Source organism: Trachemys scripta, chromosome 1 (genome assembly GCF_013100865.1).
Source record: "Trachemys scripta elegans isolate TJP31775 chromosome 1, CAS_Tse_1.0, whole genome shotgun sequence".
Taxonomy (NCBI): domain Eukaryota; kingdom Metazoa; phylum Chordata; order Testudines; family Emydidae; genus Trachemys; species Trachemys scripta.
This window is the reverse complement of record NC_048298.1, coordinates 92,216,197-92,238,598: the sequence shown is the minus strand read 5'-3', so window position 1 is coordinate 92,238,598 and position 22,402 is coordinate 92,216,197. Positions and strand designations below refer to the sequence as shown.

Here is a 22,402-nt window from a genome sequence, read left to right as displayed (position 1 = left end):
CAGGCCAGACGCCACACTAATGCTTCCATAGAGGATTCAAGAAGGATCTGTTAGCAAGAGGGAGAGTCACCGTCTTCGTGGACTAAACCAGGGGTAGGCAACCTATGGCACGCATGCCAAAGGCGGCATGCAAGCTGATTTTCAGTGGCACTCACACTGCCCAGGTCCTGGCCACTGGTCCGGGGAGGGTTCTGAATTTTAATTTAAATTTAAATAAGCTTCTTAAACATTTTAAAAACCTTATTTACTTTACATACAACAATAGTTTAGTTATATATTATAGACATAGAAAGAGAGCTTCTAAAAACATTAAAATGTATTACTGGCATGCAAAACCTTAAATTAGAGTGAATAAATGAAGACTCGGCACACCACTTCTGAAAGGTTGCCGACCCCTGGACTAAACTCACAATCCCACACACCATCCTCAGTTACCCTCGTCCATCCCCACCTTCAGTATTTGTATTATGGCCACAACCAGTACCAGGGCCCTTTGTGCTAGGAGCTGTACAAACACACAGTGAGAGAGGATATGACAAAGGGTAGGGCAACAGCAGTGTCAGGATCTCTGTTTTACACCTAAGGAACTAAGGCACAGAGAGGTCATGTGACTTGGTCAGACAAGGTGATCTGTCGCAGAGCCAGGCACTGAGTACCAGTACCTTGACCACAAAACCAGGCCATCCATCTGTGGCACCTGGATGCCTCTTCTAAGTACCCCATCACTGGAGTATCTGAGCATCTCCTAGTCAGGGTATTTCTCTTCACAACTCCCTGGGAGATGGGGAATAACAGCACTTCCCTACTGGGCAGATAGGAAACTAAGGCACAATACCTTCAAGTCGTGGGCCTAAGTGACTTGCCCAGGATCATACAGGAGGTTTACTGCAGAGCAGGAAATTGAACCCAGATTTACCCCAGCTCAAGCTTGGCCTATAACCACCAGACCATCCTTCCTCTCATCAGCCAGTCCCCATTCCCTTTAGATATTTAGGGATTCTCCCTCCCCGGCAATATTTGCTGCATGGGATAGAAGTTAGACGAATACAAGTGGTTATTTGGCAGGATCACTCCTCAGTCCTCTGCTTGGCTATTGTGTGCATTTGCTTTTCGTGTACACCTCCAATCCCCTCTAGGGGGCAGAGAACCAAGGCTATACCAAGACCTCTTCCCACACCAGAGCCCCGGACCAGAAATATCCCCTCCCCATCCAGTCCCTTATATTTTACATAGACTTCCCTGCAGCCCTCTCTCTATCCCCAGAGCTAGCACAACATGGCAAGCATCCCTCTGCTCCACTGATGTGTCTCAACCTTCAGTGGGCAGTTCAGTCTCCTTGACCAGTTTAATCTTTGGCTTCCATACCTGTTGGCCCGGGTCTCAGTTAGTGCTATTGGTGGGGTGGCTGCGAGTTCCCAAGGAGCTGAAATACCCACCCATTTCCTGTAGGCCTCTAAACAACCAGCTGAGGGTACCTGGCAGGGCCAGCCTCAGGGGCATGTAATCACGGCAGGGGCCAACTTCCAGGGGCACCAAATTGTGTGTGTGTGTGCGTGCGTGTGTGTGTGTGGTGGTGGTGGTGGGGGGGGTGTTTTAGTTTTTACTCAGCCATTTGGGAGGGTGCCAAAACCATTTTCCAGCCTGGCCAATACACAGGGCTGGCCCTGGTTGCTGCTGCTGTCCTAGCATGGAGGTGGAACGGATAACTGGCCCCACGTCTTATTGCCGTTCTACTGAAACACACACCGAAGATTCTGCAGCCTTACAATGAGTATGGTCTATCTCCTGGGGTTTTAGACACCAGACAGACATGGGCACACTGCCAGGCCTGACACATGCCCTCCAGTAGAGGGCAACACTGCACACATACCAGCACATTGCACAGGCCCTTGGCTGTAATGTTGTGTGCAATCTGCAGCCATGCAACTTGCCATTGATTCTACCTCTTACCAAAAAAGAGACAATTTCTGGTGTACGGTAAGTTTCTAGCCCTCACGGCTGTGAAAATAACCTTGAAAACAGGAACTAAGTTCAGCCTGATGCAACACTGACTTCCTGAGTCTGCAGACAGCCTGAAACAATAGCTGAGACAACCCAATTCAACTGGATTATACATCCACCCTGAAACCAAACAATGGCAATTTAGCACTGGTAAGTGTTTCACTGCTGAACATTTAGCAGAAGCACTTGGTTAATGTGCTCACCCCACAATCCCAAAGTGACTCCAGCGCCTTCTTGGGTACCACAAGCCACGACTGCCCCTTACTCAGTTACCAAAACCACCTGATAGCTTTTACCATGCAGTTTATACAGTCTCCCTTGTAACCGTCACTGCCTCCAGTGCACACCCTCATGGCCTGGGATGGCCCTGCAGCACCTCTGCCTGAATTTCCGCTCTTCAGGGCTCCTTAAAAACACCACAGTCCAAGGCATTCAAAAACAAGACTCCTCTTCTGGGGTCCAGTTTATTAAGCCCTTACACAGTTTCCAGTTGCCCTCCAATTACTCTCCTCTAGCTCCATCTGGACTGGCAACAGAGTCTGTCAAAACAAACAGAACTCAAAGCCAAGCGTTCTCAACAGCCCCTCCTCAGCATCTGCTGGGGTTCAGTGGTAACACCAGGCTCAAGAGAACCAGAGTCAGGAGTTGGACCCCCCCAAAAATCATGAGTTGAGGTTTTTTAGATTAAATTGTGGGGTTTGTTTCTGGTCGGTCTCCGATTTCTAAACTCCCCATGCCCATCATGGGTGTGACAGTGCTGCTCACACTCCCAGTGTTACCAGGTAACAGGATTTCAGCCCCTGCTGCAGGAGCTCTCACACCATATCTGCCCATCCCCGGCCCAGCAATTAATTCTGCCCCCATCCACCTAGTTTTAGCACCTCCATCAGTTCAACCCCCTCAGTCTCCTCCACCCCCAGTTGTACCCCCATCAGCTCCTGCCTCCTCCAGTTAATCCCCCCTACCTCACCTCTGCTCCTCCTGGGATTCTTCACCCTCCTTTCCCAGGCCTGGGGGGACTGCTGCAGGGTCCCCTCTCCCCCTACCAAGCAAGGGGGAAGATCCAGGGGCCCTTCATTCCTCCACCCCTTCCTAGGCTGGGGGCTGTGCAGGGAGAGGAAAGGGGGGACACTGTCCTGTCCCCATTGCTCACAGGAGGAGAGGGGATAGGAACAGAGCCCCCCTGTGCTGCAGAACTCTTACTCTTTCTGCTTTGCCTCCCCTCCTGCCAGCATAGCACTGGGATGCTGAGAGGAGGGGGAGAGACAGAGAGCTCTGGCTGTAGCAGTTCGGATCCATTGCCCAGTCCCAGGAGGCCAGCAGCTAATCAGAGGGCTCAAGTTCCCTAGGGGGCTGGAACGTCTCATACCATCCCAGACTGGTCAGCCCCTGCCCAGATACTGTCACAGGTGGGAAGGAGGGGAAGAAAATCAAGAGAAATATCAACACTGCAATGCACTGCATTCTGCCTACCTGCTGCCATGGCTTGGAGGCCAGATCACAGGGCAGGGCAACAGGCAAAACAGCCTTCCCCTGCTAGCTCAAGGTCTTCTGCAGGAGCCTTCTTGCTCCTTGCATCACCACTACCATAGCCCTCAGCTTCAGCCAGTGCTCTCTCCAGGTGTCTTCTTTATCCACCCCAGAGGCCTGACAGTCACCTGACCACCTTCATTTTCCCCACCTGGGGAGAAGAATGGTTGGCCACACAGGCCGGCTCAGACCCATCTCTCCTTAAACTAAGGGCCAGCCACCCTGTGACATGCTGACCCAAACCTCTATTGTATCAGACACAGAGAACGTGGGGCCAGCATAAACAAAATCTAATCTCAAAATAAATGCCAGGGGCTACTGTACTGACTGGATTGTTAATGGTTATATTTAATTCATTAAACTTTCCCAGATGTGTAGTTTAACAGCTATAGATCCCTCAGGCTCCCTTGTCTGCACCAGAGTGATGCAGAATCCAGGGAGCTTGTAATACCTTTCCATGGTGTACACAGCGCCTTGATTATATCCAGGCCTACTCCTCTCTCTTATGAGATCATGTTCACCTCCTCGAGTCCTCCCAGTCCTTCCCATGCTCAGTCGGTCTCCCCAGGCTTCTCCTTTGTATCTCTACATGTACTCTAGATGTAGTGAGTTGAATTCTCAGAACAACAGCCAGCCAGGTACCCTAGAAGGGCACCCAGGGACTCCTCCTGACACAGAGGAATCCCTGAGTGAGGCACATCTGCTGTTGCCATAGTACCCCACTCCCTGCAAGGTGATGTCAGGACAGGAAAGGAACATAGCTGGAGAGGAAGGGGGTGGAGAACCGCACATAACACTGTCAGTGTAGTGGTTGGCTGCAGAAGGCATAACTTAGAGCATCTCCAAGGCTGCTCTGCGTTAGGCGGGAGCGGTGTCAGTCCCCAGCAGTCCTGAGATCAGGGGGAGCAGAAAGTGTGTTCGGGCCACCTTCCCTCCCCAGCCCAGATTGTAAAATCTGTACATCTGAGGGCTGGCTCATTTGCTTTTGCTGATACAGACAGGAAGTAGAGGCTGCTCAAAAGCTGCCATTAGATGTGTGCAATCGAATCTACATGCACAAGAATAGTATGAGAAGCCCTGGAGAACACACAGACCTTGGAGAAATTGGACATGGAAACAGCAGGAGGGGACCTGGAACCCAGGGGTGCAAAGGTACAGGGAGCAGGGCAATGAAGTGGGGAGTGAACTGGGTGTGGGATGGAGGGAACAGAAAGGACCAGGATGCAGGGTGAAGGATGGTGCCAACAAGACATGGGAGGAGGTGGGACGTAGGAGGGAAATGGGGTAGACTTGGAGAGAGGCAGTGGCTAAACGGAGCAGATGCAGGGCAAGAGCAGAGATGCAGGTGACATGGGCATGCCTTTGTTCTCAGTGGAATCTGCTGGGGGCTAAGCACCACTGCGAATTCAGCCATTCATCTTGCTCTTTCTCTCCCCCAGCTCATTTCCATCACGCCCCACCCCGACTTTCCCTATGGTCACTCCCCCATCCCAGGAAGCGCCCCTCCCCAACTCCATCCCACCCCAGGAGGCAAGAGACAAGCAGACTCAGACACAGACTTGCTCATTTCGTTTTGTTTGTTTTTTGTTTGCTTTTTTTTTTTTAATAAGAAATTTATTGCAAATATAGAAATTGATTTTCTCCATACAGGAATCTCCGAGTTGAGGAAAAACGATTTCGTGCCATTCAGATTAAAACAAAGGGGGAGGGGATAAAAATAAAAACAAGATAAAAATAAAATGTGTTCGTACACAACCAAGGGTCACAGGGTCGTTACAGGAGGAGGGACAAGAGCGGGTGGCGAGGAACCAATCCGGGCAGCTGCCTCCGGATCTGAATTACATTCAAGGGGTGCATGGGGTGGGCACTGGAGAGGGAACCGCTGGCTCTCTGCCTTTCTCTGGCCCTCTGGTGTTGTTCTTGTGACAAAGCCATGTGAGTGGGAGAGCTGGGCTGACCCCACCCCTCACCACCAGCCTTCTCCCCAGTGTGCCCAGGGGCAGAGGACGTGGGATTTCTAGAGCAGGGGTCACCTGAAAGCAAGGCCTCATGTGGGGTGGGGAAGTGGAGGCAAAGGCTAAGTGTCCCTATGATGGTGCGGCTTGATGGGAGGAAGGAGGGAGCAGAGGAGAAAGGGAAATCCATCCCTTCCAGGGAAAGGAGAGGAGATGGAGGCATCCCACCCAGAGAGGGTTGGGGGGAGCAGCACAGAGACAGCCCCTGGCTGTGTGGGGGGAGGTGGTCTGGTGGGGATGAGGTACAGAGACAGGCCAGTGCCACGAGACTTCAATGTGTCACAGCCTCTACTCTTCCCTCCTGGGGTAAAACGCCAGAAACCTCTGGGGGAGGGAAGGGAAGGGACAGGATTCTCCAACACAGCAGATCCCCACGGGGAGATGAGTTAAGAACAACCCACCCGCCACCACCAGTAGCTTGCCTTGTTCAGAGAGACATAGATCCCAAGGCCAGAAGTGACCACGGTGATCATCTAGCCTGCCCTCCTTATAACACTGACCAGAGAACTTCACCAGACTAATTTCTAGAGCAGATATTTTAGAAAAACAGCCAATCCTGATTGAAAAATTGCCAGCGATGGAGAATCCACCACAACCCTCGGTAAGTTGTCCTAATGGTCAATGACCCTCACTGTCAAAAATGTACACCTTATTTCCAGCCTGAATTTGTCGAGCTTCCACTTCCAGCCATTGGATCGTGTTACACCTTCCTGTGCTAGAGTGAGGAGCCTGTTATCAATTATGTGTTCCCATGTTCCTTGGGATGCCATTGGCCAGGAAGGGATGCCCTACAAATCTGGGCAGCTTCATGTGCGCCAGGCATTGGTTGGCCACCCCAAGGTGCCTCCCGTTGGGTAGCAGGACTTGCTAAGCATTCCCCATGCTGAGCTATGCAGGGGAACTCCCTACATCCCAGGCTGAGACGGGGGGGTTGCACTGGGTAGGTTCCAGATGGGAGGATGGGAGGATCTGGGAGGATCTTCACCAATTGAGGCGTCCACAGAGGAGGAGTGTTCCAAGACATGCTTCTAGCCATAGTTCAATTGGGCTAGCCTTCCAGTGATGCACGCTCTGAATGTCCCCACTTGGCCCATTGCTCTAAGTGCCAGCTCCCTGCCACGCTGCTGCCTGTGTCCAGCCCTACTAGGAAGTGGTACAGTACCCACAGAGAGAGGCCAGAGCCACCCCATCGATCCAGCCTCATCCTCCACTGCTGCCTCTCAGATATCCTATCTGCTCCTCTATTCAGTCACTTCAGTCTCCTCCATCCTCTTCCCTCTTTGTTCTCTCCTCTCCATCAGTCCATCCCAGCCCTGTCACTTCCTCTCCTCACTTGACACCCCTCCTCTAGACCCATCTCTACATCTTTGCCATCCCTCCTTTATCCTCCCTTTGTATACTGTCACCCCTTCCCCTCCATCACCCCAACTCCTCCTCCTCTGTCAACCTCACCCTTCTTCCTTGCCCCCACCCACTTCCTCCTCTCCAGCCTCCCCACCCTTTTCTCTCCTTGCCATTGTCCCGTCTTCCTCTTCCACCTCCCCTCCATTGCTCCAACTCCCCCACCTCCCACTCCGCCACCTTCCCCTCTCATCTCTTTCCCTCCCTTCTGCCTCGTCTCATCCCTCGCTCCTCTCTCTGACCCCTCCCTCCTCTTGCTTTCTGCTGCCCACCCCCGCTCCCCTGCGCCCCTTCTCCTTGCGAGCTGCCTCAGAGAGACTCTGGCGGGCAGGGGCGCTGATTAGCATTGCAAACACATGGACACCGCCTCAGCTAGCATTTCTTGACATTAATTTTCATTTGTTGTTCATGAATATTTCACACCTGCCTCGGGAGGAATGGTACGACATAGGACGCAGGGCAACGAAGAGTGAACAATACAGCACAAGCGGGGGCTGAACCTAGCATCTCTTGCAAGGGGAACAGCAATCCACTTAGGGTTCAGAGTCCATCCCAGGGGCACAGGAATCCAGTTCTTCCCCTTCTCCCGAGGGGGGAGGGGGAGCTGCACCCAGTGTCCATCCCAGGAATCCAGCTCTGCTCCTTCCAATTGAGCAAAGATTCCTGACCTCCCTGCCATGAATCCTGGGTTCTCTCCACCAGCACAGAAACAAAGCAAGAAACTAGCCATAAGCTTCAGGCTCTGAGTCTGCCCCAAGGAAACCCTTTCCTCTGAGTGGTTTCACAGCCTGGCAGTGGGAGGTCCAGGAACTGCAGACAGAGCAGGAGACTCAGGGCGGCCCCCTTAACACACCCCTCCATCTCAAAGGCATTAGCAGTTTCACCACACAGTGCCCCCTGGCCAAGCTCCGCCTTGCCAGCTATCTGAGGGGTGGGGGTGGAAAGGGTCAGCCCCAAAGCCCACTCGAATCAGCAGGACTCTTTCCATTGACTTCAGAGATCAGCCCTGAAGACATCAGAGGGGTCCTCAAAGCTGGGGCACTCCATGTCACCCCAAACCAAGGCTCTGCCTCTCCACTGACAGGCCTCACTCGTGGGTTCAGGCTGGAGCAGATGCTGGGGGCCTTGCTCATGCAAGTGGCTCTATTGACAACCGTGGGGGTCGGAGGAGGGGCTAACGACCACAAGAGTGAACAAGGGCTGCAGGGCCAGGCCCATCACACCTGACCGTGATGTAGCCACTACCCTAACCAGGAGCTAAGAAACTTGCAGGGGATGGGATGAGGGGGCTGGATAGGTGCAGAGTGAAGGGCTGGGGCATCGTTCAGCTGGGGCACCCGGCTTGGGTTCTCTCTGGCGTCCGCTCCCTCCAAAGATCTTAAGTCTCTCGTCCAATCACAACGGGGTGAGGGTGGGGAGGGGAGGGACCAGGGAGAGGGAAGGGATTAAATCTCAACGAACTGGCACATACACAACAGGTGTTTGCTCAGAAAAATACAGTCAAATCATCATGCAAAGATAAGGTTAGATCTGCTCGTTTCAGTCATGGTGTGTGTGTACTTTGCTGGCTGTCCTTCCCATTCGCCAGCCAGCGGCGGGGAGGAGGGGTGGGCTGTTCCCCCTCCCATCCGCTCAGAACAGTCTCTTGTGCAAACCTTTCCGCCCCCACCCCAAGGCTGGGGGTCACTGTGGGGCGGAAAGAGCTTGGGTTGCACACCCCTTGGAACCCACCCCCAACCCCACCCCAAGCAACAGGAGGAGTTTCTCCTTCCAGGAGACCAGCAGCAGCCCCCCACCCCTTCACCCACCACCCTTATTCTCCATCTCCTTTCCTCCCCTTGGGGATGGAACGGGAGCTGAGATCCTGGCAAAGTATAGCCCCCCCCAGCTCACCCCACACCATGTGGCCACATGGAATAGCTTATGGGACTTCCCAGGCACTGGCAGTACCGTTGAGGAAAAGCAGAGGGGAGAGAAAGATAACAGGACAGGGAATTCACAGGACTTGGTCCCCTGCCAACCCCCCAGCAGATTCTCGCCCTTTCCTAAAAAGATGGGAGTCAGCATCGTCTAACCCCTTCCCTTCATCTGCAGGCTCCCTTGTTTCATGAGCCCCCTGGAGTTGTTCTGAACCCCAGATCCCCATGCACCTTTCCCCTCACTACTCAAGCTCGGGGGGCAGAGGGGCTGAGTTACGGCTGGGGTCAACACTTGGCAAAATAGCCCATGATGCACGCTGACAAGCAAAGGGGTCTGAGGAAACATGAGCCTGGGGTTGCATTTGGGTATTTAACATTGGAATCGTCATAGGGACGATGCCCCAAGATCCCTTCCCTAGGACCTTCTTTGGGATTATACCCCTAGGATCCCTTCCCTAGGCGCTCCATAGGGAATACACTTTGCAATCTCCACAGGAAATAATCCCCTGGGATTTACCACACCAGCCACTGGATGGTGCTGTTGCCCACTAATAGCCGAGAATCTGTTTGACAGACTAGGTGGGTGAGGTCGATGGCTGGAAAGCTTGTCTCTCTCACCAACAGAAGTTGGTCCAATTAAAGCTATTACCTCACCCACCTTGTCTCTCTCATATCCCGGGACCGACAGGGCTACAACAACACCGCATATGAGAATCTGTTTATACTAACTAGCTCCTATTAATAGGATCCAAGCTGTCTGACAGATACTGGTACCTGTGCCCAGTGGCTCCTGTGGAGAGATACCCATGCCCTGTACCCTTGTCTCCCCTGGCCCCAACCCTGCAACACAGCCAGAGCCTCTGACCAACCCCTAGGCTCCGAGCAGTTCCTCGGAGGGAACGCCCCCCTCCCAGGCTCTGTGTGTGGCCTGGGGGCAGAGGCTGGAGCCAGCCGCAATGCGGCCTCCCCCTGGAGAGACAAGCTCAGACAGCGTTGGACGGGAGGGAGGGGAGACCTTGGCCTCTGCCTTGCTCCCATGTGAGAAAGGGGAAAGATTGTCAAAGGTTGGGGAGAGGGGCAGCCAGTTGCACTTGAAACAACCCCCTCCCCACAAGCAGGCTCCCCCACAATGGACACGGCCAGGGATTTGGTGGGTGCCAAAGATTGTGCTTTGTTAGTTTGTTCAGAGACAGGGGGATGGGAGGGCAGTGGGCTGTAGGCCCCCCCCCCCGCCCCCGCCTCTCCCCAGTTGGCGGGGAGCTAGGGCCCAAGCCCCAGGGAACAGTGCAGGGAGGAGAGCGGACGGGGCATGTGGGGTTTGCAGGCACATTGAGGATTCGCTCTGAGGTGTGGGCACTGTGGCGAGTGGCACAGAGGACCAGCCCAATACGGAGGAGGAGGAGGCCTGTTGGAGTTTTGCAGAGGGCGGCGAGAGAGCTCAGCCCAGGAGCTGATAACTCTCCCATCCCAACACCACCTCCATGGCAGAGCCCACAAAGGGAGGGCCCAGGAAATCATCCCCCAAGGCTGCACCCCCTCCCCACCCCTTGCCCTGGAACCAATCTCCTGGGCTGTACCTCCTTTCCCCTGGCCATTCCCCACGCTCTCTCCCTCCCTCCCATATTTTACCCCCTCTTCTCAAAGCTCTTGCCTATCTGTAAGAGGCGCATGTGCCCCATTTGTGTGGAATCCAGGTCCCACACACTGTCCTCTCCAGATCCAGCCTTTTTACACATCCACTCATTCTCCCCCCCACCCCCCAGGGAGAGGGGGCCCTGCTCTGATCTAGCTGGGTGGGGGGAGGCATAGGAGCATCCTGTGATTGTTATTCCTCCCCTAGGCCCTCCTCAAGGGTCTGATCCCCCACCCCCACCCCGAAGCACAAGGGGGAGTGCAGAACCTGCAGCACAAATGAAGGAGGTGGGAGATGCGTGCCCCTCCCCAGCTCTGGGATGGGGGTAAGAGGGGGAACCCTTCAGATCTCAGCACAGTTGGGAATTCCTGTCTTCTTCCCCACTTCCCCATTGCCCTGCCATTAGCGAACCCCATTTTGCCATGCCAGAGAACATGCTCCCCACCATTTCCAGGAAGACAACTGGACTGTTCAGCTGGGGCTGGGGGTGGGGGCTTCCCAGGGCCTTAGAAAGCCGGTGACCTCTCTTCTGAAATGCACCGGAGGCGGGGAGAGCCCTGTGCTGTTTGCCCTACCTCCCCTTCCTCAGTGAATGAGGGAAGCTGATGTGACCAAGAGCCAGGAGACCCAAACCCCAAGCTCAGGGAACCTTAATGGAGTCGGAGGTGGAGGAAAAGGAGAGAGAGCCTCCAGTTACATGCTAGAGTCTGTACAACCCCCATGAGTCTTGGGGAGGTGGGAGAAAGCCTTGAAGACCCCCCAAACCTTTAAAATGCCAGGGAGGGGCTCTTTGTTTGGTGACATCCCCCATTTTCTCTTGGTGGGGGCTGCCCCCCCAGGGAGTACGCAGGAGCTCCACCCCCATCCTTAAAACCCCCCACAATCTGGAACAAAATAACAACAGGAACATAAAAGCGATGGTTAGTGGTTTAGTCTAGGCCTGGTTAGCATCCTTCTCTGCCCCCCGCCCATGCCTAACCCCCTCTTTGTCCTTCCCTCCCGCTAGCCCATCAGCATCATTACCACAGTGTCAAAGCAGACGGCTCCTCCCAACCAGCTGCAGGAGGAACAGTGGTCCCCATAACACAGGAGAGACAATTCATTGCGGGAGTTTGTTTTTTGTTTGCTTTCTTGCTTTCTTGCTTTTTTTTTTTTTTTTGTAAACTTTGTAAGAAACGGTTCTTGGTTCATTTTTGTCATAGGGGAGGGGCCTGTTCGGTTTTTGTTCACAGTCAAGTGGTTCTTTTGTTGGTGGTTGTTGGGTTTTTTTCTTTCCTTTTAAAGAGACAGTCACAACTTCTGCTGAGCGGAGACGCCTTTCCAGTAATCCAGGATGTCGTGCAGATCCTCGTCCTTGGCAAACTGGACTTTCTTCCGCAGGGCGTGGCCAGCCGCCATGTAAACCTCCTCCCGGTGGTGCTTCTTGTAAGGCCGGAAGCGCTCCCAGATCTTGTGGGTGCTCTCAGATGAGTACTCGGGGCTGGAGGAGTAGCCCGAGAAGTAGTGTCTGGGGGAGAGCTGGGAGTACGTGGAGTCCCGCTTGGAGCGGGAGAGCGGCTTAAGGAACGACACCCGCTGGCTCAGAGTGTCAGCGCTCTCCTCGTAGTACAGGGCTGGGAAGGAATGTCGGTGCTCGCTGCAATGGTAGGAAGGTTTGACCTCCAGGTGGTGGATGGCACCCGGGGACACCAGAGGAAGACGATCCAGGGGGCTGTTGAGTGGGCTGCCTTTCTCAATGTACTTGGAATCCGACTTGCTCATTGGCGGGTGGTCTGGCACGTCAAGGCTGAAGACCTTGGCACTCTTGATGGAGCCGCTGGATGAGACGCTGCAGGTCTTCCTGGCCACAGCTGCGTCCGCGCTCAGCTGGCGCTGCAGGGGGTGATGGGAGCTCTCCTTGTACGGTGGCGACAGGAAGCCAGGCCGCTCCAGCCCACCCGAGGAGCCGGCGGGGATGGATTGACACTCAAACGCCATGTCTGAGTCGACGCCACTCCCTCCTCCCAGGAAGGAGGCCGTGTCCAACTTGAGGGCGTCGATACAGTTGTTGATGATCTGGTTGACCTTGTCTACCTCCTTGGCAATGGTGGAGATCTCAGCTGCCGAGCCTTGGCCATTGTCAAGCTCACGCAGATCGTCATCCCGCTGGGCTCTCTCCAGGGCATCCCCGCCACCCGTCCGCACCTCAATGTAGTTGCCCTTGGTAGTAACTTTGGGGGTCTCCATCCCAGCCTCCATTGACTTGGATGGGGGCAGCTTCTCCCCGATCATGGAAGGGATGGAGGACATCCGCGAGACAGGGATGACGGGCGGCTCGCCCAGCTTCTGTGAAGAGTGGACGATAGAGCTGGTGTCTATATCCGAGCCGTAGCGCATCTCCAGGATGGTCTTCTTGACGTTGAGGGACTTCTGCTTCTCTTCCTGCATCCTTCGCTTCCTCAGACAGTAGTACACCACCCCCAGGACGATGACCATCCCGAAGAGGCAGCCCAGGATGGTCATGATGTAGTGAGTGGTGGTGGAGGTATTGGGCACTGGATCCTCCCTTCCCTTGCTCCTGGTGGCAAAGGACAGGCAGGTGTGGTTGTAGCGCTTGGAGTTGCGGATGGAGGCCACACAGAAGGTGTAGTCCGTGTGGGCCTTCAGCTTGCTAAGGGTGACATACTCCTTCTTGTTCTTCAGGGTCGTGACATCAGAGACGTAGCTGTTGTTGTACTGGACCAGCACGTACATCTTGCTGAAGGGTGAGGGGATCGTCACCACCAAGGTGGCTGAGGTGATGGTCACGTGGTGCAGCTTGATGCTGGGGTTGAATGAGGAGTCGGTGGTGGAGGAGGCCGGGGGCTCAACGGAAAGGAAGTCCCCGGGGTTGAACCCCGAGTTCTCATCCAGGTCTCTCTGGGAGTCAGGCGTGTAGGGGGTGGGGTTGATCCTTGAGAGGGATGGGATGGTGCCTCCCCGGCACATGGACTGGAAGATGGTGATGGCGTTGCGGTTGTGGTGGGGTCGAGGCATCAGGAGCGGGTAGCCGGCGAACTCCCGGGGGGTCTCACACTGCAGCCGGTCGTAGTTCTTGGTGACGTTGTTGAAGACCACCAGCCAGGTGAGGAAGCTGTAGAGGCTGCAGTCGCAGTTGAAGGGGTTGCCAGCTAGCTCGCAGACCATCAGGTTGCTCAAGCTGGTGAAGGTGTTCCCCTCCAGCCTGCTGAGCCGGTTGGAGGACAGGTCGATGCTGATCAGGCTGGGGCACTCAGAGAAGGCGGTGGGTGTGACCACCTCAATCAGGTTGTGCTGCACGAAGAGGAACTGCAGCCTGGCCATGCCGCGCAGCATGCCCTCCGTCAGGTTGGTGAGCTTGTTGTAGCCCAGCTGCAGGACCTGTAGGTTGGCCTGGCCCATGAAGGCCCCGTCCTCAATGTAGGAGATCTCATTCTTGGTCAGGTTCAGGTCGGTGAGGTTGCTGAAGCGGTTGAGGGAGGAGTACAGTACCACCTTGAGCTTGTTCTCATTCAGGCGCAGGTCATGCACTGTGCTGTTGATATGCTGGGGGATGGTCTCGTAGGGAGGCTGGTTCTGGCTGCAGATGGCCAGCCACACGTAACCCTTGTCCCCCTCGATCAGCCAGCAGTCGCCATGCACCGTGCCAGGGGAGAACACACAGAGCAGGGCGGCCGCCCACAAGCCCAGACGCAGCATGTTCAGATGCGGCGCCCCCCCCTCCCCCCACGGGCAAAAAAGAAAACAAGCCTCCAAAGAGCAAAGGGAGGGGATGAGAGGCGACGCTCCCTTGCTGGTTAGCGATAGGAGGGCACAGGCACCTCAGTTCTATCCGGTGCCGTCACCAACATTTTTCTTTCCCTCCGTGCCAACCTTGGGGTGTAGAGCAACAGGGGGCAAAATCCACTCCTTCCTGCCGCTCCCAATCCAGGAAAAAGAGGGGGGAGCGGAAATCTGTGCTTCTCTTTAAAACAAAACAAAAATTAAACAACAGATCTTCTTGGAGGCTCAGGAACGACACCCCCCCCCCCACACACACACACCCTCCCCGCCTTCCCCCACGACCACAAGGTGACTTGGAGGAGCTGCCACTTCGGTCGCTGGGCTCCCGGGGTTGCTCCTCCTCCCCCTATCCTGGGTCCCCTCCGAGATGCTTCAGAACTTCAGATCAAACATCTTGAAAACAAAAATATAGAGAGCTAGAGAGCGAGCGAGCGAGAGATCCATCTGTCACCGGAATCTGGAAAGGAAACACACGAGAGACAAGAGGAGGCATCAATCAGGGGGGCTTTGAAATACGGAAAAAGACAGCTAGGGTTGTTAGTTTCTTGGGGACAGGGAGGAGCAGAAAAGAGAGCGTTGGGGGTGGGGGGAGGCGGTATTGCCTGCTACGCTGATAAGCCTTGGCAAAGGGATCCCTTGCAACATAATCTTGTATCAGTGATAGCCAGAAGGGTACTTGGGTTTCGTTATGTAATGGAATCACAGCCTGGTTGCGGGGGGGGGGGGGGGGGGGAGAGAATGGAACAGAGGGAGGGACACGGCTGTGTTATGATCGGCTTAAAACTCCAGAGCATAAAGAAAACACAACCCAAGCCAACCCAGCCCCAAGGAGTTTGTTGCCGGTGTAGAGAACGGAAAGCGCGCCGTACACAAACGCGCGCATGCCGACGATAAATAAATAAGAATCCCAACTAAATGGGGTTTTTTCCTTGATGCAAAATGATAAATAATTCATTGGTTGTATAACCGCTCTCGTTCCGAAAATAATTCCCTCGTCTTGGTGCAGGCGAGGGTTGGGCACAACGCGGCCTTCGTGAGCAGGGCTCAGAGAGGGACGTCTGGACCCGGGGGAGAGGGGATTGTGAGTGCCGGAGTAGAGGGGTGTTTTGGCACAGGGCAGATGGGGGCTGTCAGGCAGAGCCCTCCAGCAACGGTTAGCTCCTGTACTTGGTATGGGACAGGTATACAGAAGCTGCACCCGGTTGACGTGGGCAGCATGTGCTGTATTATTAATTTTATTTATTTGTGCTCTTGTGGTGCCTACTGCCAGGACGGGAGACCAAACTATTTCCTGCCCAGGCTGGTTAAAGAATCCAACCAGCTTCATCAGGATGAGGGGAAAGGATCATTAGCTGCGTTATCCCAGCGTGGGAGAGCACCCCCTGCTGGTAGCAGGGAAACATTGCTGTCCGCCCCCACTCTCAGGCTCCGAGACTCATCCTGACCTGGAGAATAGCACCCCCTACTGACATCAAGCCAACATCCTCTCTGCTCCATCCTGGAGTCCCCTCTTCCCAGGGGCTGCCAACACACCCCACTCGGGTGAGAGATCCCCCATTAGTGCCAAGGAGCCATTTGCAGTCTCCCTTCTCTGGCCCGATCTACCCTTCTCCATTCCACACCGGAGCACCCCCTGCTGACACATCCCCATTCTCACACTGACCCCCTCTCCCACTATGCTGTCAGTGCACCCCCAGCCTTGGCTGAGTTCCCTCTGCTGAGGGCTAAGGAGACATTCCCATTCTCCAACTGGGGCATGGGTGGGGGGAGCAGGAAGAAATAAGAGAAAAAAATGCATCTTAGTTATTTAAGATTAAGGATTCTCTCTTCATTCTTCTTTTTTTTTCCAGGGACACTCACTAAAGATATTGCTAAACCCTCTGCTGCTAAACCCCAACCAATTTCCAATGCAGAGACCCGAAGGGCAGAAATAGGATGAAGAAGCGGCAGGGTGGGGTGGGGGTGGAGGGGAGCAGGGAAGAAAAGCAAGCCCTTGAAGAAGGAGGCTTACGTCTGTGGAGAGATCTGAGCTGATTTGGGGCTGCGGAATTACCAGGGCAGCTGGATTAAGGGATCAGAGATGGTGTCAGCGAGAGACACTTGCATATTCAATAACCCAGAAAGGAAAGCCAAGAGCCAAAGGGGAGGGGGGGGGGAGGAAGGAGTGGGGGAAGGGCAGAGGACGAGCGGGATCCAACCAACAAGATGGAGGAAAAGACCCCTTCCCCACCACTGACTGGCTGAGGCCTCCACGCTTCTCCCACCTGTGACCATCACGCAACAGCCCCCAGCTGAAGCGCAGGTTTGCTTTGGCCAGCGACTGTGCTGTAGCAAGTGGTGCTGGTTTCCAAGGTCTGGCTCCTCCTGTCTTCCAGTCTTAATGTAATGATAAATAATACCCTGACTCAGCATCCCCCGGTGGGTCGCGGGAAGGAGGCTCAGCTGGCCCCAGCCGGGTCACTGCTGATTTGCTCCTGTCGCCCCCTAGCGCTCTTCCCCCCTCCCACTGGAGCTGGCTTTCTCTTGCCCTTTTCTAGGGTATATCTCCCTACTTAGGTCCGGCTGAGTGGTTTTTGCTGTCCTGCACCCCTACGCTGTTCTCTTTGGCCCTCCCTCTCCCTTAGCATGGCCTCTGCGTTCCATGCTCGCACGTGCCCTTTCGCCACCCAGCCAGCTCCACAAACACAAGGGAACAGGATAAGCAGATAGACAAACTTATTGCTTCCAGAGAGAGCCCTGGGAGCAACACTCCCAACACGCCCTCAAGTGGATTGTGGGAGCAGCCCCTTGCAGGGAGGGGAAGAACCTGAACTGGGTTTCTCGCGCTCTCACACAAGTTCCTCCACCTTTGCTACTGTTTGGCTTGGCAACCTCCCCTTGGCTAGCTGTCCCCAGTGCCACCCCTCACCCTCTTCACCATGGACACAGTGCCCAGACTGTTTAGCCCTGGCGTGCGGCTTCTGGCTTCGGCCCATTTCATTATGTTGGCTGGAACCGCCGGCGAAGCGGGAACTGCCGCAAGCTCCCACGCTCGAGTCGCCGGGCCAGCTCCGGGGTGCGGAGACACCTGAGCGCTGGTGCAGGGTGGCACCTGCACAGCTGAAGGGGAGGCAGCACCCAGGACAGGCCCACGGTTCCTCTCTCACAGAGGCAGGCCTGGCTCCCCAATGTGACTCGTGCAGAGCTGCCCCTTCCCGTGCAAGTCAGATCTGGCCGGTGGCTGGTACAGGGGAAGGGGGATGAGGAGGAGGTTTGCCTGTAAGGGCTGGTGGACACCATGGCACACTAGTCCCCTGTGGCTGTAGCTCCCCCTATGCTTGGCCTATACACATGCTGGATCCCTATGCAGTCCCCCTCCCATGCAAAAGGACAGCAGCTTCGCACTCCCAAGGGTAAAGGGCACAGGGTGGGAGAGGTTTCCCCAACCCCAGCTCTCCCATCTCTGTGCCTTGGCTCCTGGCTCATCCATAGGCAGAGTTCCTAGCCAATAAACTGGCCAGTCCTCACATTCCTGCAGCAAGCTTCACCAGCCCCCTCTCTCCTCCTGGGGCGACCCCCTGAACTGAGCACCCACGATGCCTCTCCTTCCTCCGCCCATTCCTGCCTCTGCCATCACAGCCAAGGCATCCACCACTCAGGGGCAGGTAGGCAGACCGTGCTGTCCTGCAGCCAAGCCCTGCTATAAATCAGCCAGCAGATGAGTCCAACAATCCCAGGAAACAGCAGTGTCCTCAGTATTGGCCGGGAAGGTGCTGACACCACACTTGGCCACGCTTCTCCCTCTTGTTTCTCTGAAGCCCCAGCAAGATTGATATGCGTGGGGTACGGGGGTGGAGGAAGCAGCTGCAGACTAGGGTGGAGGGAAGGGGTGTGCTGGGGAAATGCGGGTAAGAAGGGCAGCCCCATGGGGCTGGTGTGGAGGGAACCTCAGGAAAAGGTGACACATCCCAGAACAGGGGGTTGCGGCCCCCAGATAATTTCCTTTGTGACAAAGTGGGAACTTTTGGTAATACTTTTATGAAGTCTGTGTGTGTGCCTCAGTTTCCCCTAGACTTTGCATTGCTACCCAGTGGGGAGTGGAGGGAAAGGATTAAGTTTGCTCTCAGGGCAGCTAACAGACATGGGTGTGTATGTGTTGCCGAGCTGTCTGAGTGAGTCTGAAAAAGGACTGGCCTAGGCTGACCCATATCACTGGAAAACCCAAGACACTGAAAAGCCCAAACACCGGGCCGCTGACACCTAGCAACAAACCACCCAGAGGAAGATTTCCCTGCCTCTCAGCAGGGAAGCTGAGCAGCTTGAGAACAAAGGCTGGAAAGGCGGGAGATGTAGGTTATGGAGGAAGCTGGGGGCTCTCTCACCTGGGAACTAAGGAAGTCAGAGAGAGACCCAGAGCCTGAAAACGGAGCTTAATACAGCTCGGCTGGTGAATTGCTCGGGGCTGACCAGAGAGGACTTTGTTTTAACCTTCAGTGCACTGTGCTAACCTAAGCACTTCCTATGCTGCATTCCAGCTGACTAATAAACCCCACTGTTTTGACAACGCTGCGTGAGCATCACTGCAAATGCTGGCTGAGGTGCATGAGTCCCTGACAAGTGCACAAGTCTCCACCAGGAGTCTGTCAGTCGGACTCACTGAGCAGAGCTCACAGGGTGAAGTAGGGGTGCTGAAGGCCCAGAGGGTCAGTCTCAGGAGGCTCTGAGACCGTGTGGCCTGCCCTCAAGGAAGAGTGAGACCTTTGGGGGGTCTGGCACATCTAAGGGGTTCCTCCACCAGACTATTCAAAAGCTGGGGGCATAGCACTGATCCCATGGATCCGTGAAAGGGGATCAGAGGACTGGGGGTTAGTGAACCTGGGTGGTATGGAGGAATTGGGGGGGGTGTCAGGGAGCCTTGGGGGACTGGAGGGGTCAGAGAGTCTGAGGGGATCAGAGGTGTGGGTGGGGTTCAGTGAGCCAGGGCAATATGAGCGGACTGTGGGGGAGAGTCAATGTTTCAGGGGTAGTGGGGGTTTTAGAGGTCAGTGAGTTGGGGGGATCGGGGGGCGGGGAGTCAGGGGGGGGCGGGGGGGTTGGGAGGTCAGTGAGTCAGGGACATTGGGGGTTTTAGAGGTCAGTGAGTCAGGGGTATCGGGTTCTAGAGGTCAGTGAGTTGGCGGGATCGGGGGCAGTGAGTCAGGGCGGTGCTGGGGGATCAGGGGGCAGTGAGTCAGCAGTATTGGGGGTTTTAGAGGTCAGTGAGTTGGGGGGATCAGGGGCAGTGAGATGGGGTGGTGCTGGGGGATTGAGCTGCCAGGCAAGGTGGTATCAGGAGGAACCAGGGAATGGGGTGGCTTCAGTGTGCTGGGAAGGTTCAGGGGGCCAAAGCACGGGCTCTGTGTGTCAGTGAAAGCACGAGTCACTCAGGGAAATCCTAGGAGTTGGGGCCTGTGTTGCTAACATGCCGTTCGCATCCCCTCCCGGCGGGGCCCAGCACATTAGGAAGCCAGCGTTTATTCTACCGTCACCTAAACGGCGCTAAGAGCCTCCACATTAGAAATTTATGCTTTAAAAACCCACCGAACACTCCTTGCTCCCTGCGGGACTGGAAATCCAGAGACAGGCCGAGCTGCCCTCCCTCCCTGCCTCTCCTGGCCCTGTCCAGATGATTGCTCACCTCCACATACCTGCCTGCCTCTAGCTGGCTATCTCCCCTGCGCATGGGGCCTGCTCTGCTTTCAACTTGGCTCTCCTCCCCCCACTCGTTTCCCTCCCCTCTCTTTTGCTCTCCCCTAATCCCTGTGCAGATTCTCCCCTGTATGAAGCTGGCACTTATGCCCCGCAATACTGCTCTGCCCCACAAAGATTTGTTCAGCTTTTGCCCCGTGGCTTGTTATTTGAGTTCCAACCACCCTGAGTCAGTGACATGTGCCGCCTAACCCCTGCCAGGGCTCTGCTTGCTGGGTATCTTCAGATCACCCCCTGCCCTTCTGTGCTGGCACAGATACAGCTGGTTTCATATACGCCTGGTTCAAATCATAGCTCTCTCCCTCCCCGGGGAACTGTGGGCTGCAGGAAAGCTCTCACTGTCGTAACCCCAGCTTGCACAGCTCTAGTCCTGGCTGGCACTGTCAGGGCACTGCTATGAGGAAGCTCACAGTACCTGGATCCTGGCTGGCACTGACAGGGCACTGCTATGAAGAAGCTCACAGTACCTGGATCCTGGCTGGCACTGACAGGGCACTGCTATGAGGGAGCTCACAGTGCTAGAGTCCCCACTGGTACTGGCTGGGCGCTAAGCTGAGGAAGCTCCCACTGTCTGAGTGCCAGCACGCAGTGATGCAGGGCCTCCCCAAGGAGGCACACGTTGCAGAGGGCCCAGCTGGCACCGACAGGGCCCAGCTGCAAGGAAGCTGAAATATTGGCTGCACACTGCTGGGCAGAAGGCAGCTCACAGTGCCAGAGCCCCTGCTAGAACTGAATGGGGAAGTTCCCACTACCTGCACCCCAGCCAACAGGGCATGGCTATGCAGAAGCTTCCATTGCAAAGGTCTGGGAGCACACAGATAGGCTACTGCTGCATAGACGCTCAGTCACTGGTCCTGGAAGGGACACACCGCATCAGGAATCTCGCAGTGCAGGAGTGAGGGCTGGTTCTAACAGGGTACAGCTGAGAAGCAGCCTCATGGTATTGGACTCCTAGCTGGTATTGGCAAGACACTGTGACAAAGAAAGTCTCACCACCTGAATCCCAGCAAGCACCGCTGTGAGGAAGTTCACACTACAGGAGTCGTGCACGGCACCACTGTGGGAAAACTAACTCCTCTGAAGCTCTGGTCGATACTGAAAGGAACACTACTGTAAGGAAGCTCACGGAGCCTGCACCTCGGCTGGCACTGACGGGACACTGCTGTGAGGAAGCTCACAGAGCCTGCACCCCGACTGGCACTGATGGGGCATCACTGTGAGAAAGCTCACGGTGCCTGCACCTCGGCTGGCACTGACGGGGCACCGTTGTGAGGAAGCTCACAGAGCCTGCACCCAGACTGACACTGAGGGGACACTGCTGTGAGGAAGCTCACGGAGCCTGCACCCTGGCTGGCACTTCTGTGAGGGAGTTGGCATGGCTGAAGGGCAGAGCTTGACACTGCTCCAAGGAAGCTTTCAGCACAAGTCCTCCCCAGTGCTAATATGGAAGGGGCTGAGCTTAGCTGACAACCCAGAGCCACCCTCTTCTCCACACACCTAGCCTGAGGCAAAAGAACACATATTGACTGTGGTGAGGAGCACAGGAAAATCTGTGCGGAGCCTAACATCTTCAAGGAAAAGGTAACCACACAGCAAGGAAAGCAATGATGTAAATAAGCCCTTTGCAGCGATTACATCACTCATCTGTCGGACAGGAGGAAAGGGAAAGCTCCGGATAGTTAGAGCAGCTCAGGAGTGCAAGAGCACCACACACATGAGAGAGCTTTCAAAGAGGAAATCTCATTTAGAAGTCCTGAGTGCTGGACAAATGGTCTTCCATGCAGGAGCCACTTCCCTGGCAGGCCAGAGAGAGCACCTTTTGTTTTCCCAAGTGACTCAGTCACTTTTTATATTCATAGCGCTATTAAAGGTTCAGGGGAATTTGCATCAACCCGAGTCCACGTGGAGAACCCGCAGCAGCTACCAGCAGGGAGGGGGAAGGTGAGCAAAAGAAGGTGGGGAACAGGGCAACAAGAGATCACAGGTTCTGTAAACAGCTATTAGCGATAGAGCTCTCTGCATCGCTCTACCTGACAAGGGGAGGGAGGGCTTCAATGTCTCTCCTCCATGTGATTCCCCTGGACTGCACGGGAGGAGGAAATGTGGGAAAGAATGCAGAAAGTGCTGGCTTCAAAAGGAGTCGCTGTATGGGACGGGGCAGGAGCGCTGGTTGTGGGGGGGTGGCTGGAGGGAGTGAGGTGGGAGCGCTGGTTGTGGGGGGATCGCTGGAGGGAATGGGGAAGGAGTGCTGGCCAAGGGGAGAGTCATTGTAGGGAACAGGGCAGGAGCACTGGCTCGGGGGGAGTCGCTGGAAGGAATGGGGCGGGAGTGCTGGCTGTGAAGTGGGAGTGGCTGGAGGGTACGGGGCGGGAGCACCGGCTGTGGGGGGAAGTCGC

At 55.3% G+C, this 22,402-nt stretch overlaps 1 protein-coding gene across 4 annotated transcripts in view; it reads right to left on the bottom strand.

The window, feature by feature from the left end:
• Window positions 1-11,642: 11,642 nt before the first annotated feature.
• ELFN2 (extracellular leucine rich repeat and fibronectin type III domain containing 2) overlaps window positions 11,643-22,402 on the bottom strand; it is a 57,232-nt gene continuing 46,472 nt past the window's right edge. For all 4 annotated transcript variants that reach the window (XM_034777174.1, XM_034777187.1, XM_034777165.1 and 1 more), the window contains one exon: window positions 11,643-14,736. In XM_034777174.1, coding sequence (XP_034633065.1) covers window positions 11,790-14,195 — 2,406 coding nt within the window. In that variant the 5' untranslated portion in view covers window positions 14,196-14,736 and the 3' untranslated portion in view covers window positions 11,643-11,789. The remainder of the gene's footprint in view (window positions 14,737-22,402) is intronic.